Genomic DNA, 16,345 nt, shown 5'->3' with positions numbered 1-16,345 from the left:
ACATAATTAAAAATGTTGAGCAGATATACCAAATACTACATATTAATCATAACTGTTTTGTAATCTTTTAGAATGTTCAGTATTACTGACACTACACACATTTATCATGTTAACATATGATATGTATATTATATACATATTATATGTATATTATTATTATTATATTATTATTATATACATATTATATGTATATTATATATTATTACACTGATATGTATATGATATGTATATTTACTTCACACATTTACTGACAGCCAAACTTAATTCATCAGATATATTATAATTGATCAATCACTGTTAAAAAAAGGTATTATGAATCCAAATAAAAAGACTAATGACACACATATTAGTCAAGATACTATCAAACAAAACACAACAAGGATGTTTACAAAGTCAAGATAAGGAATTGCACACTTTAATTACACAAAATGAATTGGTCAAACTATTATAAAATATTAGAGCTACATGTGTAGCAGGTATTCTGATAATTTGAATGTGGTTAAAATCATAAATGAAAAATAATTAAGGAAAGAGGACTTTAGATCTATCCATATAACGGAATAGAGAATAAACTTTCTAGGAAAATTTTTACTGGAATAAAAATTTATTAATTTGAAGAAATTTTTATAATTTCATGAGAATGTCTAAGACATTTTTTTATCAGATTTTGTTAGCTATTAGTCAAAAAAAGACCAAATGTAAAAAAAAAATAGAAGAAACTAATCATACGACAAGGAAATCAGCAACAGAAGACTGTTTACAAACATTAAACTAAAAAAGATGAAATGCAAAAAGCTAACTAATTTAAATAAATTTTAAGGAAAAATATATTGTTAAAAAATAATATGCCAAACATTCAACCAGGTTTAGAAAAATAAAAATAAATTAATAAAAAGTAAATAAAAGAAATAACTTTTTTGTTGATTATAAATGGATTTTCTTTACTAACCAAAAACTAATTGTTTGTCAGTAGTTCCAGTAAAGGGAAGAAGCCATTGTATTAATAGCATTATTTCAAAAAATATCTTAATGTACATTGATAAAATTAAAAACTTTTAATTGTAGCATGTCTTAACTAAGCATGACTGAACAAATAGAATTGAGTTCTATTTAAAGTACAACAAAAAGATATCTTTTATGTATAACTAAAATGTATGTAGCTATAATGAATAACATGTGTTCAACTTATTTTCAAACCTGACTTGTCTTGTCAAGACTGAATATCTGATACATCTGTCACCAACCTAAAAGACTAGTTGCATATCTCTAAAACACACAATGTTTTGCCAGTAACCTACCAGCCAAATGAATTATCCCAATTCATAGAGATTCTGTACTATGAAATCACATACATGGAAATTACTTCTTAATTCATGGAGAGATAATTACGAGGGTCATTTAATAATTAAAGAGATAAATGTCTAGAAAAATGATTATTTATTCAACGAACTAATGCAATTTTTCAACATGCATAACAGTTGGGACAAAATGACTTTTAAAATATTCATTGGCATATGGTGCTAAGACATGTATCTTGAGTAATGTTGACACTTATCTTAACTTATTAACATTACTCTTAAGAGTAATGTTAAAAGATTTAGGACAGTGTTTATTACCTTTACAAATGAATTATTGGAGAAAATTCTATAACACATTATAAAAGAAATGAAAGAAGATGAACAAGAATGAATGTGAGAGAATCTCTCTTAGATTATATTATCTTCATACAACACAGCTTACCTGGTATGGGCATATAAAGCAAATAAACGAGCTGAAGTTACCACTGTAGGCATGAGAATTGCAGTCAGACTATGCTAGCAGGAGAGAAACTCTAAGAAGATGGCCAGGGGAAGTTTTCACAAATATGCACGGCAGGTATCTGGAAAAATAAAAATGTCTGAAATGAGACAGATGAAAAGCACAATGCAAGGAACAGCTGTACAGGCTTACCTAAAAATAGGTGAATATATTATGTCAATGATAATCATACCAATGTAAGCTTTCCTTAATGAGAAACAGTTTATATTATGTAACTAACATACATGTCAAAATCAGACAATAAAAGAGAATAAGAAATAGCTTACTGTTTTATACTAAAATAGTAATAAAATATTTTATAATAAATTTCTTATGTAAAAAATTTCACAGTAATTGTAACCCCCAAAAATGGATATTTGATCTGTCCCTTACAAAAATAGTTAAGAAGTAATGTCTTCACTTACTGTCCCTAAGCGCTACAGGCCAATATGACCCCTGGCCTCCTAAACATAGTCCCACCATCTCTGCCTGTTTTTTCTGATTTTTTTTATCTCCATCTTCTTCGTGTTTTTTTCCAATTGAAAATACCAAGTATCCTCAAGTCACACTCCACATCATCCATCTATCTATTCTGTGGTCTTCCTTTTCTTCTTCTATTGTAAAAATTTCCCTCCAAATTCTTCTTGCCATCCTCTCCTCTCCCATTCTCGCCACATGACCCACCTATCTAACTCTTCCTGATTTAATGAACCTTACAATATCTTCATTTTCCTGTAAATCATTAATTTCAACATTATTTATCGCTATCTACTCTGCATTCTCACAGACTGGTCCAGTGAATCTTCTTTCAAAAATTCTCAGTTCACCATTAACACCAAAATCATCATTCACCATCAACACCCATTTTCAGAACCATAACAGGTCTTACCAGAATTTGATCTTTATTGCTCTTTATAAAAAGCGTGACTTAAAAACTTCATGTGAGAAAAAAAGCTGTTACCTGCCAATATCCTTCTATCTATCTCAACCGACATTTTTCCATTACTACCTATCAACACACCCAGATACACAACACTCTCAATATGCTTGAGAATATAATTTTCTATTTCTCTTCTATTCTTCTACTTGCTGATGGCAATTATAGTTAGTCTAGTGCCCTCACTACAGGCCTGGATCTAATGGATCCAAGTAGTCAATGAACTTTATGTATTTTCAGATTGCAAAAATAAACTAAATTTTTATTTCAACATTTTTAAAAGTAATTTTTGCTTGAAGATTTCTCCACATAAACTTTAAAAAATAAATTCTGAAATTCTTTTTCAACAAAAGTTTTTTAATAGAACAGTATTCTTGTAAAACTATGCTTCTAATCTATTCACAAAATATTTTAGAAAATGTTAGTAGAAATAAAATGAAAGAGAAAATTATAAAAAGAAATATAAAACTATTAAAAAAAACCTAGCATAAACTTAGATTTGCGGAGCCTTGAAAAAATGTATGTGATGATTCCAGATATAATCATGTATTTTAGATTATATTAAATACATCAGTCCAGTTATTATGTAAATAATAAAAAAAATCTACAGATGCAGAAAGGTGATAAGACAGAGAGAGAGATCAAACATTTTTACAGCAATAAACATGTTTTTAAATTCATGTATGTACAACTGACTTCCAATATTTAAAAATAATTTTAACGCGTTTCAGAAGAAATAAAAATATATCAAATTCCATTAACATAACTTTTAAAATAAATAAAACACAAAATCACTTACACCTCTTTATAAAAAGAAATGTAGTGAAATTTTTTAAATGATCTTTCCATAGTAAAAAACTAGCTGCAAAACTAAAAACTGATCATACAGCATTATGATGATATTTTGCAAATCATAAAGATTTGGTATCAATTTAAACTAATAATAAGAATCTAATAAAGTACTGTGACCTTGTTTATTAGGCCTGCCTACCATGTTGATGTGAATGTTTAAAGAAAAATTTACACAAGACAAAACAACTATAATAATTCCTTAAACAAGGGTTAGCTCAAAATAATAACAAAATTATTAATTCAGCACTTTTAAAAGGTGAATGAAATTTGTTTAAACTATTACCAAATTAAATAAAAGGGCTTCTCTGCAAGTGTTACTCGCTTACAAAGAAACTTCTGGGTACGCTTGAAATATTACTTGAAGCTAAGGAGTAAATAAATTAAGAAAAAACTTTAAACACAATCTTTTTTTTAATTTTTTTAATTCAAGTTTTTGGTAACAGCAATTTACAGTATTTAATATTATTTTCACATAAAAATGAAAAAGTATTTATATATTTTTAATAATTATACACAGTAAATAATTTATAATTAATGTTACTATACAATTAAAAATTAAATTTTATTCAAATTATTTAAATTTAAAATAATGAATTAAAGTATATTAATTTGTATAAATTTTAATATATGAATACTATAATATATATATTATTTATATATTTATAAATAGTTAATTGTAACATTGAAAGATAGATTAAAATTATATTTAAAAAAAATTAATACTGAAAATAACCACAGCTTTGGTTATTTATATGTTGTTATATGAAAAACCTACAATTTTATTTACATTATATTTGAACTAACAGTACTAAATTCACTCGGAGATAAAATTTTCAGGTAAATTGTTTCATAAGAATAAATAAAAACAAGTCTCGACTAGAAAATGAGATGTTAATAAAAAAAAGGATTAATATTTACTTTCATACTTCCAAAAAAATTTAGACATTATAAAAAAAAATCTTTTCAACGTTATAGAAAAAGAAATGTGAAACTATATAAAATTAAGATTTTTCTCATAAATAATTGAAATTATATTATACAAAGAGAAAAGTATAAGATCAAATTAATGATCAATATATAGACCACATTACTAAACAGCATGTCAAGCAGCTGTATTTTTGGATCCAATAAATGTAAATAATTTTTTTTTTCATATGAAAAAAGATCAAAAAACCATTAGTACAATGAGATTAAATATATCACATTTACCTTGTTAGATAAAGCCGATATTTAATTGCTAAAAATAATTCAATAACATTTATTTTTCATAAAAAGTATCGTAAACTCACTTTAACACTACTTTTTTTGCCAGTTTTTTCATTTCTGTAATGTTTGGTGGTTAAGTTAAATCCTGAGCAAGACATAGCAAGCAGTTATTATTTTATACTGGAATTTTTTCTTTTATGTAAATTTTAGGATTTTTTTTTTAAATAATACTTCAGTATTTATTAATGACAACTGTTTAACAATCAAAAATACAATCTACTATCTAGTTTCAGATTTAGAATTTATTCTTTTTTGCTAAACTTTAAAGAAAAAGTTAGTATGAGATTAATTCAGAAATTATTTATTTATGCTTTCATTGAACAAGTCCCAGTCATCCTACACATACAATAAAAGAGATAACATGGCAATGACAGTAGTTTTTATAGGGAATGAAAATTTTACTAGCAATTAAGTAATACTATAACCAAATAAAGAATTTGTTTATAAAAGTCAGAACATATTGGGGTATATAACATAGATGCTGATAAATATGAAAATAAAGTGGTGCTAATATTAAATACTGCATTAATAACTCAAACTTCAGATCTATTTAATTCCAGCTGCTGTAACTATTAATACAGCAGATTTCCTATTACTGCTGATCTTTCGACAACAATGATTAGTGTTGTTCAAGAAATATCTGACTAACGGGCAAAAATAATAATAATCATGAAAATACACTTCTGAATCTAGCAGCTCATCATAAAATAAACTGTACCTTAATTTTGGCTGTAGCAGATAAAATAAGCAATGATTAGTATAAAAAAATATACCTGATAAAATTTAAGTGAATAAAATAGAATTTGTATGACGATAAAAAAAAAATTTTTCTCTGTATAACCAAAAACTTTAGACTTCTGTTAATACCCCTTTTAATATTTATGTAAGCAGTTTACCTTTGAATAATGTATAGGTAATGAATTGAAAAGAAAAATTAAAAATTGTTAAATAATTCCAAAGTTGTCTTAGGATCTAAATATTACAATGTAAATAAAAACAGAAAACTTTTCTGTGTTTTTTTTGTGTATTGGTAATTTTAATTGAAAATTTATTCAACACACAAAAACAGAAACTGACTATACTATAAAAAAATTGAAGGATTTTAAGGAAGGATGAAAATATCAATGGCCAAAGACACTTTTGACAAATCAGTCCCCAAAAATTATTAAATTGGCGCAGTTTCACAGCATGGTTGCTTATATTTTACAAATATGAGGGATGTTCAATAATTAACGAGACAACGTGATGTAGAGAAAAAATGATCCATTCAATGACAATGAAACTTTTTGAGAGTCAAGTTGGCAACCTTGGACATACATTTAATCACCAGCTGTTCAATCATAATTAATCTAAACATAACCTATTTTGTTGATTTCAGAATGTCAGCTCTGCTTGAAACATGCACACCAGAAGAGCAATGTTCAGTGAAAAACTTTTTGCTATCAGAAAATGTAAAATCAACATAAATTTACTCAAGAATGTTGAAACAGTACAGTGAAAACTGTTTAAACTGCAGTGTGTGGGTGGAACAGTATAAGTCAGACAGAACAAGTATGACTGATCTCCATCACTCTGGAAGACTAGTTGAAGTTTCAATTACCATGCTGCAAAATCACATAAATAATCTTATTCGCGAAGACAGACGAGTCAAAATTTCCCTAACTGCTAGTATGCGCAATATTAGTGTTGGAACCACGCATTCAATCATTCATGATGTGCTGAATTATTGCAAAACGTGTTGGAGACGGGTTCCAAGACAGCTGACTGAAGCCCATAAAAAGAATGGGAAAAACACTCAAGAAGTTGGGTTGGAAGATATTACTACATCCTCCTTACAGCCCACACCTTCTGATTTTCCTTACACCCATCTTATTTTCATTTGTTTGGCCCGCTCAGACATTTTACTTGGCAAGAAGTTCAACGACAATGAGGTGGTCAGAAAAGGAGTATACAAACAGCAAGGTAAAGATTTCTACACGACAGGAATCAGAAAGCTCATAAAATGGTGGGTTAAATGTCTAAATGTTACTGGAAACTATGTTGAAAAGTAGTGTAAGTTTCATTGTCAATGAATAAATTGTTTTTTCTCTACATCAATTTGTCTTGTTAATTACTGAGCATTCCTCATAGATAATAAGCACAGCTAGTATCAGCTAAAATTGAAGAAGAAACATTTATATCTATGTATCAGAAAAATATAATTAGTACAACAGCATTTTGAAGATTAGAATTTTTAATCTAACCAGAGAACAATCAAATTCTGATTTCTCAATTTCAACTCAATTGTTAGTTCAGTTGAAATTATATATATATATAAAACTGTCTAGCAGTAAACTCATTCATCATAAATCTGCTGATTTCGAAGTCAAAGTTCTCAGGTTCAAATCCTAATAAAGGTAGTTGCTTTTATTTGGATTTGGGTAATACATCATGAATACTGGTGTTCTTTGGTGGTTGGGTTTCAATTACCCACATGTTTCAGGATTGGTCAGCCTGAGTTTGTTCAAGACTATAAATTTACGGTACAGTTACATTATACTGATAAGTCACTCATGACTTTAAATTGTTGATGTGAATATATTTTTTTAAAAATCCATAAATTTCAGAAGTTATTTTTTTAAATAAGTATTTCCTTTACTTAAAAATCGTTTTAAAAATACCATTTAGTAGTGTTTTTTAATTCATCTGAAAATATTATTTTTTGTTTTAAACTACAGTAAATGGATATCATTATGCTTTATTCAATAAATAAGTAATGAGTGCAAAGGCAATTAAATATTTTATTATAACTGAACTCCAGTCTGAGGAAATAAAACAAGGTTTATTTATTTTAACGATCTATAAACTTTAGGTTTGTGCCTATTAAATCTAATAAATAATGCTAAAAAACTAATGAATTCAGGTAGTAGTGGGTTAATATTATTTTACTTTTTAACAAAATATACTTTTGGTCAGACATGTTAAAAGTATAAAAAAGTATTTAAACAATTCAACTTTTCAGATTCACTAACTTTTTAGTTTTCTTTACTTTCTCTTCTAAAAAGGTTAAATTTAGTACTGTTACATAAATCAGTAATTATAAAAACTAATTTCAATAAAATCAATAGCATTGAAAGTAATCTACTTGATAAAGTTATTGATAATTGTTTTGTGACTTTTTTTGTTTTGTTTTTGTGACTTTTCCCTTATCTAATGAAATCTATACACTGTAACTTATATAATGTACTATTACAATATTTATAATTGAATAAAAAAACCCAAATCACAAGTTTTTCTAACACGAAATGTAAAATCCTAGCAATGAATATTACATTTTCAACTCTATTTTATTTAATCCGATTTTTTTCTATGTAATGTTTTCATAATAGAAATTAGTTCTTTAGCTCAAGAACTGCCCAATATTTATATGATTTACACCATAGCTTCTTTTCAATACCTATGTATATTCTTTTGTAATTATATTAAATGAAGCTCTTTAACATTTTTTTTAGCACGGGTTTTGTTTTACTGTTTAACATCCAAACCTCTGCTTTCATTGGTATATTTTAAACGTCTGTATGCATAATCTCATTTACTGTTAATATTGTCTTATCTTTTATTAATTATTTTATTTAAAATTAAAAGAAACATTTTCTTTTTTAAATAAAAATATTATCTTTAGATTAAATTTCAAGGATCAATTCAAAAACAGACCGAGACTGGTATGCCCATTCTTTCTTAGACATTATCAAAAAAACTTTAAGAAACATCCATTTGAAGTAAAATAATAATATATTAAGTAGAAATTATCAGTAAAGTGAAATAACTTTCCTACATCATGTAGGTACAGAAAGGGCAACAGGTAATTCACAATTAATAAAGCAACTTACAACTGAAAATAAACCAGCAAAGTAAAAGAAAATGAAATGCATGCGACAATCCATAAATCTGATTCCAGCAAAAAAATTATTTTCAAGATAATTATGTTCTAGAATCACAAAAAGCAACATGAGACTGATAATTGATACAAAGATTAATATAGTATATATAAGAAAGGCAAGTAAAAATAATTCACAATAAAACAATACAACAATGCCCATTAGTAACTGACACAAAATAAAAGGTATGAAATTAGTGTACATTCTTTTGAAATGAAATAAAACATAAAATAATACTGTTTCAAACATGTAAATACAATTTAAGAAAAAAGTGTTCATTAATTTCTTCAGTGGTAATACAATTTTTAATTTACATTTAACAAACCTGATGACCAACAAAAGAACTTTTAATGTCAAGTAATAATATACAAAATTCTACTCAAAAGTTCCAATTTGAATGTGGTCCATGAATTGGTTATGTGGTGCCAGATAATGCAAGTAGCAATTTTCGTTAGCCAATTGCCGTGGTGTTGTGTTGTTTAGATCAATGTTTTTGACATTTTAACAGTGTTTTTCTGTTATTTTGTGATTCTCTGATGAAATGAAAATGAATGATACTAAGGAACAATACATCAAAATCTACTTCAAATTTAGAAAACTCAGCAAGATGCCTGTGGGAACTCACTTGCTTAGGCGACGATTTGGCTAACTAAAACATATGACTGTTGCAACTGCCAATTAATAATAACAAGCATTCTAGTTGTCCTTCAACTGAAAACACACCACAAAATGTAGCAAAGGTGCGATCCTACCATCCTGTAAGATTAAAAGAAAAATCCTCAATATTTACAAGAATATGAACCTGAAACTCATGAAATTTGTTCCAAGGCTACTCAGTTTTGAATAAACACTGCATTTTGAATAAATCTGTATAGAGTTGAAAAAAACTTCTGAAACTAACCCATTGAAGGCCATGAATTATAGGTTAGCATCTATGACCCTAAATCAAAGAAACAGTTGTCAAATTTGACCAACAATGTCTTCAGCAATAGCTAAAGAGAATAGGCAGTTCTGAATCAACATTAATTTTTTTTACCCTAATGAGGGTCAAAGAGTTTCTGCTACCAAATCATACTGTGAACGTTTATTTCTACTATGATGTTCTGAGATGCTTAGAGAGTACATCTGAGCCTTACAAATGGTGCAGCAACATTATGATCTTCAACAATGAGTTAGTCTCAGAAAATTCTTTCAACTAAATACAACTTAATCAAAGTGCTGTTTTTGTTCAATACTGTAAACTTTTGGCATTTTTCAATGTAACAGTCATTCCTTGCTCTTCCTACTAGCCGGACCTCACTCAGTACATCTTCCTGAGTAGATGAAACTGATTTTGATTTGAAGTAATGCTTCAAGACCATTTAAAAGCCACTGATATGCTGGAGCAGCTACTGACCTATTTCAAGAAGCAGGAAGACACATCAGCTGGCAATCTTTTAACCTTAGTGTTTGCAAAATCGTCCAGTATTGAAGCAACTTTCAAATTTAAATCATTAGAAGATAAGTGAATGTGTGTCATACAGTAATTAATTTTTCTTTTTAAAAAAGAATATTTGTGTACAATCAGTTACTGATATTGTTTTCAAATGTAAATGATTTAATTTTTTAAGCGTGTTAGCTATATTATGAATAAATAAAATTATCATAATTTTACTATTAAATATAAAACTGTTACAGTATTTTACAAAATAATTTTAACATAATATGCTAATACAAATATTATTCTTATTAAATTAGCACTATTATAGTTTTAATCCTTTTTTGATTGTTTTATTTCTGTAAAAAGATCTAATCTAGAACATAAAGACTGGTTAATTCAGATTTTTGCTGGAATGGACCAGGTGCAGCCCAATCTATTCAGGATTAATGTGATTGTATTACACTACAGTCATAAGGTGGGAAAAGACTGTGTAACAAAATAAATTAACATACACCTTTCATTGTGCTGAGAAACAATGCAATTTACAAACACCTCTACTTAGTATGAAAAAGATGAAAACATTTAAATACAAGACAATAATCAAATGGCGATACATCAATACTTCATGTATTTAAAACATTTCATGAACATTGTGTATTAATCAGAACTTTGCCAAATATCAGGATGACATTACACACTCATACAACCAACTACTATTATCAGTTAATTATTTTTAATAATGTTTACTCTTTTATAATACTGTTTAGAATTAATTATCAAATGAAATATAAATATTTCAGCAAAAAATTTTCATATTTATAAACTGTAGATAATATAAAACTAAGTTTTCATTTATTTTTGGGGGATAATAGTAAAATTTAATTCAATGACTATTACAATATAAATTAATTATGCAAACGATGTGATACAAGCATTTTTAATATAATTAAGATAAATTAATCTATAAATAATAGTGAACAATAAAATAAAATCAATGGATAAAATAACATAAAAATATAAAATCATCTGATAAAACTAATAATAATAAAATTAGACAATATGGTTGTTTTTCATTCAATATGTACATGTTTAGAGACATGTTTGTTTTATTTATATATTTATCCACATAAATACACCTGTACGATATAAAAGCATCCCTTCTGAAGCTACTGAATAGTATCATGAATAAAACAAACAAAGCTCCTCTAGTATTTCATTATTTAAAATAAATATACAACATTAAAAATTTAACTAAGCAAATCATTAATTTCAGAAGAAGATAACTGCTTAACTGGCTGTTGGAATGCAATAGTTTGGTTAGAACTAGATATAAGAGGTGGAGGCATAGACGGCAGAGTTTTATTATTTAATCCTGACATATTTGGAAACTGATTCATCTGACTGCTCCAGGAATTATTTGTTGTGCCATTACTTTGCCAAGTCGGTATTGAATTATTAACAGGAGTTGAATTTGCATGCCACTGTAAAGAAGGTGCCTGTTGCCACTGTTGCATCATTGGCGGTTGAGGCAATGATGTCATTTGTGGCCACTGTGCACTCGTTAAATTACTTTGTGTATGTTGTGGGCGCCAATTTTGTTGCTGTTGTGGCATTTGTGACAGTGGTTTTGTTAATGTTATCTGAGATAAATTATTCTCCATTAATGATGCTGTCAGATCTTTAGGTGCTGCTGGTGGTGATTTTACAGGTGCTGGTGATGGATTCAAAACCGGTTCATTTTTCAAACGTCTTACAACATCTTGTTCTTTAACCAATCTATAATAGAAATAAAAACAATAAATTAAAAAAATATATTATACTTTTAAAAATACTATAAAAAATAATTTATACTTTATCTTTCAGGAAAAAACTTTACATTCAATGCTGAGTCCAAATAGCTTCCAAAATGACTGTTTATATATTAAATCTCCAACTCCTATGAGTCAATAGATATAATTTTTATACGCATTTTTACCTTATGGTCAGGATTTTATCCTATTTATGACTAATTTGATAAAATTGTTTTCAACGTAAAAAAACAATTGCAACCAGTGACTGCTTTAGAATGTAAAAAAAATTAATGTCTTATGAAGGCCATTCAAAAAGGTAACCAAGAAACATTAATACAAATACTTTTTTATTTATTTTTCAAAGAAAAAGTTCATTTAACTGAAATAATTTTAAAATTGTAAATTAAGATGGGCAATGATAAAAAGAAAAATCATACTTCATTAATTCTTTGTTTGACTGTAAACATATGATATGTATTAGTATATTGTATAAATGAATCTTAAGCCACGAAATCTGACTTTTGTATAAATTTCAGTAATTTCTCTTTATTATTCTCTTTGCGTTATCTAGATTTTTCTTTATAATTTCAATAACTCATGTTAATTGGATAGAGTACTAAGACAAAACTGCTACCAACACAAAGTTGCAGTTGTATCAAATGATGATTAAACTTATTTTGCAGTATAGATCCGAAACATGGACCTTGACAAGAAAGATGGAACCACGGTTGATGGCTTTTGACAGGAAGGTGTTCAGGAAAATATTTGGTCTGGTTAGGTAAGAAGCTGCTCGGAAAATTAGGAAGAATCAAGAACTGGATTTGTTATTGGTAGGCCAGACGTGACACACTTGGGGTATGGGGAGGAGCTGACGAAGAACAGGAACAGGTGGAAACAGCTGAGAGGCTATAAAATGACTATGGCTCGTGCAGCCGGCTAAGTGAGTAATTCATGTTAATTTTGAACCAAAACTATCACTGGACATAAAAAGTCCAAGACAAACATTTTTATGTTAAAATAAAACAGAAGATTTTTTTCTCTAAAAAAAATCTGTGCTATATTTCTAAATATCTTGGTTTGAAAGCCATATTCTTATGCTCAACCTAAATAAGACGAAATATATGTCATTCTCACCTACTGAAACCGGCAAGCCCTCTCATAAGTTTCAACTAAAACTACATACATGTTCAATAAATAATAACGAATCGATAAACAGTAACTGCCATTGTTAATCAATAGACAAAGTCAAGTCAATTAAATATTTCTAAATAATATTGGACGATCATATAAATGTCCATGTACAGTATTTAACATCAAGACTAAAATACCTTATTCATACTTTTTACAAAATAAACAAAATTAAAGATCTTGAAATATAAACATTTTATATTTTGCATATGCTCATTCACTATTTTAATATGGAATCAAGATACAAGGAGGAACATATGATACCCATCTTAATAAAATATTTATACTTCAGAAATATTTAATTAGAGCAGTTCTTGGTAGACCAAGGTACATCCTGGTACACACATCATAAACGGAATAGTGCGTCAGACGTGTTTCCGGGGTCGCGAGTGAATAGTTTTCGCGAGTTATATAGTTTGAAGACGTCAAACACGGTAAGTCGCGCATAAAACAAAAACGCGGTCTAAATTTAAAAATTTTTTAATTTTTTTTTTTCTTCGTGTGTGTGTTCTGCTTCTTTTGTTGCAGATACCAACAGCCACCACAAAAACAAATGGTTTCTTCACTCCGGCCACGCGGTCCCCCCAACCCCTTCTCAGACACACGTGTGTCTGAAGGTTAATAATTACGTGGAGTGAATAATTACTGTTTACTTCTTTCCACAAAATCGCCACCCCAAAACCGCGATCGCGAATAGGTATCACCATTTGTAAGTTCCCTATTACCTTCCTTTCCTTTCAAGAAAGAAGAAAGAGGGAACGAGCCCAGCAGCCATCAGCCCAGCAGTCACAAGCCCAGCAGCCACCTGCCCAGCAGCCACTGACAGCACAGAAGAACGAAGAAACCTGCACTTTCCCCCGTTCAGCCCTTCGGGGCCTCGGGAATTTCAAGGTTAATGGTATGTAACTTCGGTTACTACCAATTCTTGGAAAGTGCAGGCCAAAGAAGAACGAAGAGGTCTTCGGAAGAAGAAGAGGGAGAAGAAGAAGACCAACCACTCGCCTCAACATCACGGACTGGAGTCCGGAACAGAGCCCAGCAGAGATGCGTCCTGAAGGGCAGCCATACCAGAAGCGGATGAAGAGCTTCTACACAACCTCTCCTATTTCAAAACTTACAGTAAGACAAAATAACCCAGCAATAGCGACTCCTCCGGAAAAGGGGACGCATTGCTCCCTCCTTATAGCTAGTGTCCCGTTGTGGCGTATTCCTGCTAGCCTATTAAAGAGTTAGCACCGAAAGGACTTCAGTGGACGGTCTGAAGGGGAATTACGTCGGGAGGACAGGCTTTATAAGCCTAGCCTTCCGCGGTCGGCCCATGAAATGGGTTCGACAACGCTGGTTTAACAACGGATTGGAATGCAATTAAATCCGTCTTAAATTCACTAAAATAATAATAGACAAAACTTGAAAAATTAGATCCGAGATTAAAAAAAAATAACCTTTTAAAAAACAAGCCCGATTAGAATGATCCAGCAGCAAGGGACTCTGTCCAGGTTCTGCGATAAAGTAGGGAGTAATAGACTCTTGCCAACTTTGCATTCCATTCCGTACACACGTATTTGAAGAATTTAATGTACCTACTTTGAGACAAATATATGTCAAGAAAGTAATTCTACACATAAACCAATATATAAATGAATTTGAATTTAAAAATACACCTACAATACTCATTCAGCAGGAACAAATACTTATAACAAATTCTTTTCAAAATTAACTGTTTGCAAACGTCAATTTTCATATTACGCCAGTATATTTTCTAACAAAGTCCTCAATCATTTTAACATCTAAATAATAAATAGTAATCTAATCAAAGAAATAGATGAATGGGTGAAACACAACATATATTTTAAATTACCAAATTGAAAGGCAAAAATAAGCCACACTAATAACAATAAATTTAACATATTATTATAATAAATACATACAAAATAAATTAATATACTACTTAACATTAAAAAATCTACATATATAAAACTGTGACTGTTTAAGTGAATGCTAAGGCAGTATATAAATTCATAATAGTATTCAGCTGTTTTATGAATATTTATTGTATTATCATACGTTATCTTATACGAAACTATTTCATTCCTTAGCTTTTCCTACATGAGAATTTTTTCCTTATCATTCCTACCCTGTCATGAGATTCTTATTCTAAAGAATAGTTGTTTTTTACTTCCTTGTACAAAGTAAAGGAGGTATTGTGATTGTGAAAAATCTCAGTTTTCAGATTTCAACAGAAATATCCATTTTAACTAGTTTCAACATGACATCAGTACATATTTACATATGCTGTAGGACTCAAAAATGATTAGCTGTAGGATGTTGAAATTTTGGATTTAAGATTGTTGTAACATCTAGTTGTGCACCTCTCCTTTTGATTGCAATCGACTGGACCAATCAACTTTTTCTTAAATGCAGTAATAAGCCCTCAAAGAAAGCTTTTCAAAGATATATCATAAGTGGTAATTATTTTCATTGGTTCCAGAGTGCCAGCCCACCAAGTGTATTTAATTGGACCTGACAAAGCCAGTATCAAACTCTGATGAAAATTACTGTCTTACTAAATGATTGTAAGCACTTTTTATTTAAATTTAATAGTAATCAACAAAAAATATGAAAATTAAAAAAAATGGCTTATTTCTTTAAACTTTATTAAAATGTTGTGTTTACTATGCTTTAATAAACATAAACACTGTTTTAATAATCATAGTCTCAACTGAATTTTATTTAAATTATTTAAAATTATTCAATTACTTATTTTTAGTAATTTTAATAATAAATCTTAAAATTTGCATTATATGTGTGATCAATATCATTAGTTCATGAATGTAATTTTGAATACTTATTCAACACCTAGATTCAATTTTTAATTCAGACCAATAATTTTTAAATGTATAAACATTACAGAACTGATCAAAAGTATGATGAGAAAATATAATAAATATTAAATAACAAATAAAATAAATATTTAAAACAACCAGGCAGAAATGAAGGATGAAATCAAGTCAAGACTATAAACGAACAACATACCAAATAATAACATTACATATTATAATTTGGTGCTGATGCTACATTAATATCAATGCAAAGTGACACTCCAAGAGTAAGTAGAAATGAATTCCAGTATTGCAAGTTTTCTACTGTCCTGAAATCTCAATGTTGGTTTTTATTATTT

General features: G+C 28.7%; 1 protein-coding gene across 1 annotated transcript in view; it reads right to left on the bottom strand.

Moving 5' to 3' along the window:
* Positions 1 to 4,126: 4,126 nt before the first annotated feature.
* Positions 4,127 to 16,345, bottom strand: part of LOC142327276 (SCY1-like protein 2) — a 69,377-nt gene continuing 57,158 nt past the window's right edge. The window contains exon 14 of the mRNA XM_075370174.1: positions 4,127 to 11,965. Within this exon, the coding sequence (XP_075226289.1) occupies positions 11,437 to 11,965 (529 nt within the window). The 3' untranslated portion in view covers positions 4,127 to 11,436. The remainder of the gene's footprint in view (positions 11,966 to 16,345) is intronic.

Source organism: Lycorma delicatula, chromosome 7, assembly GCF_047948215.1.
Source record: "Lycorma delicatula isolate Av1 chromosome 7, ASM4794821v1, whole genome shotgun sequence".
NCBI classification, from domain to species: Eukaryota; Metazoa; Arthropoda; class Insecta; order Hemiptera; family Fulgoridae; genus Lycorma; species Lycorma delicatula.
Note: the sequence above shows the minus strand (reverse complement) of the source record. Positions and strands in the feature narration are given on the sequence as shown.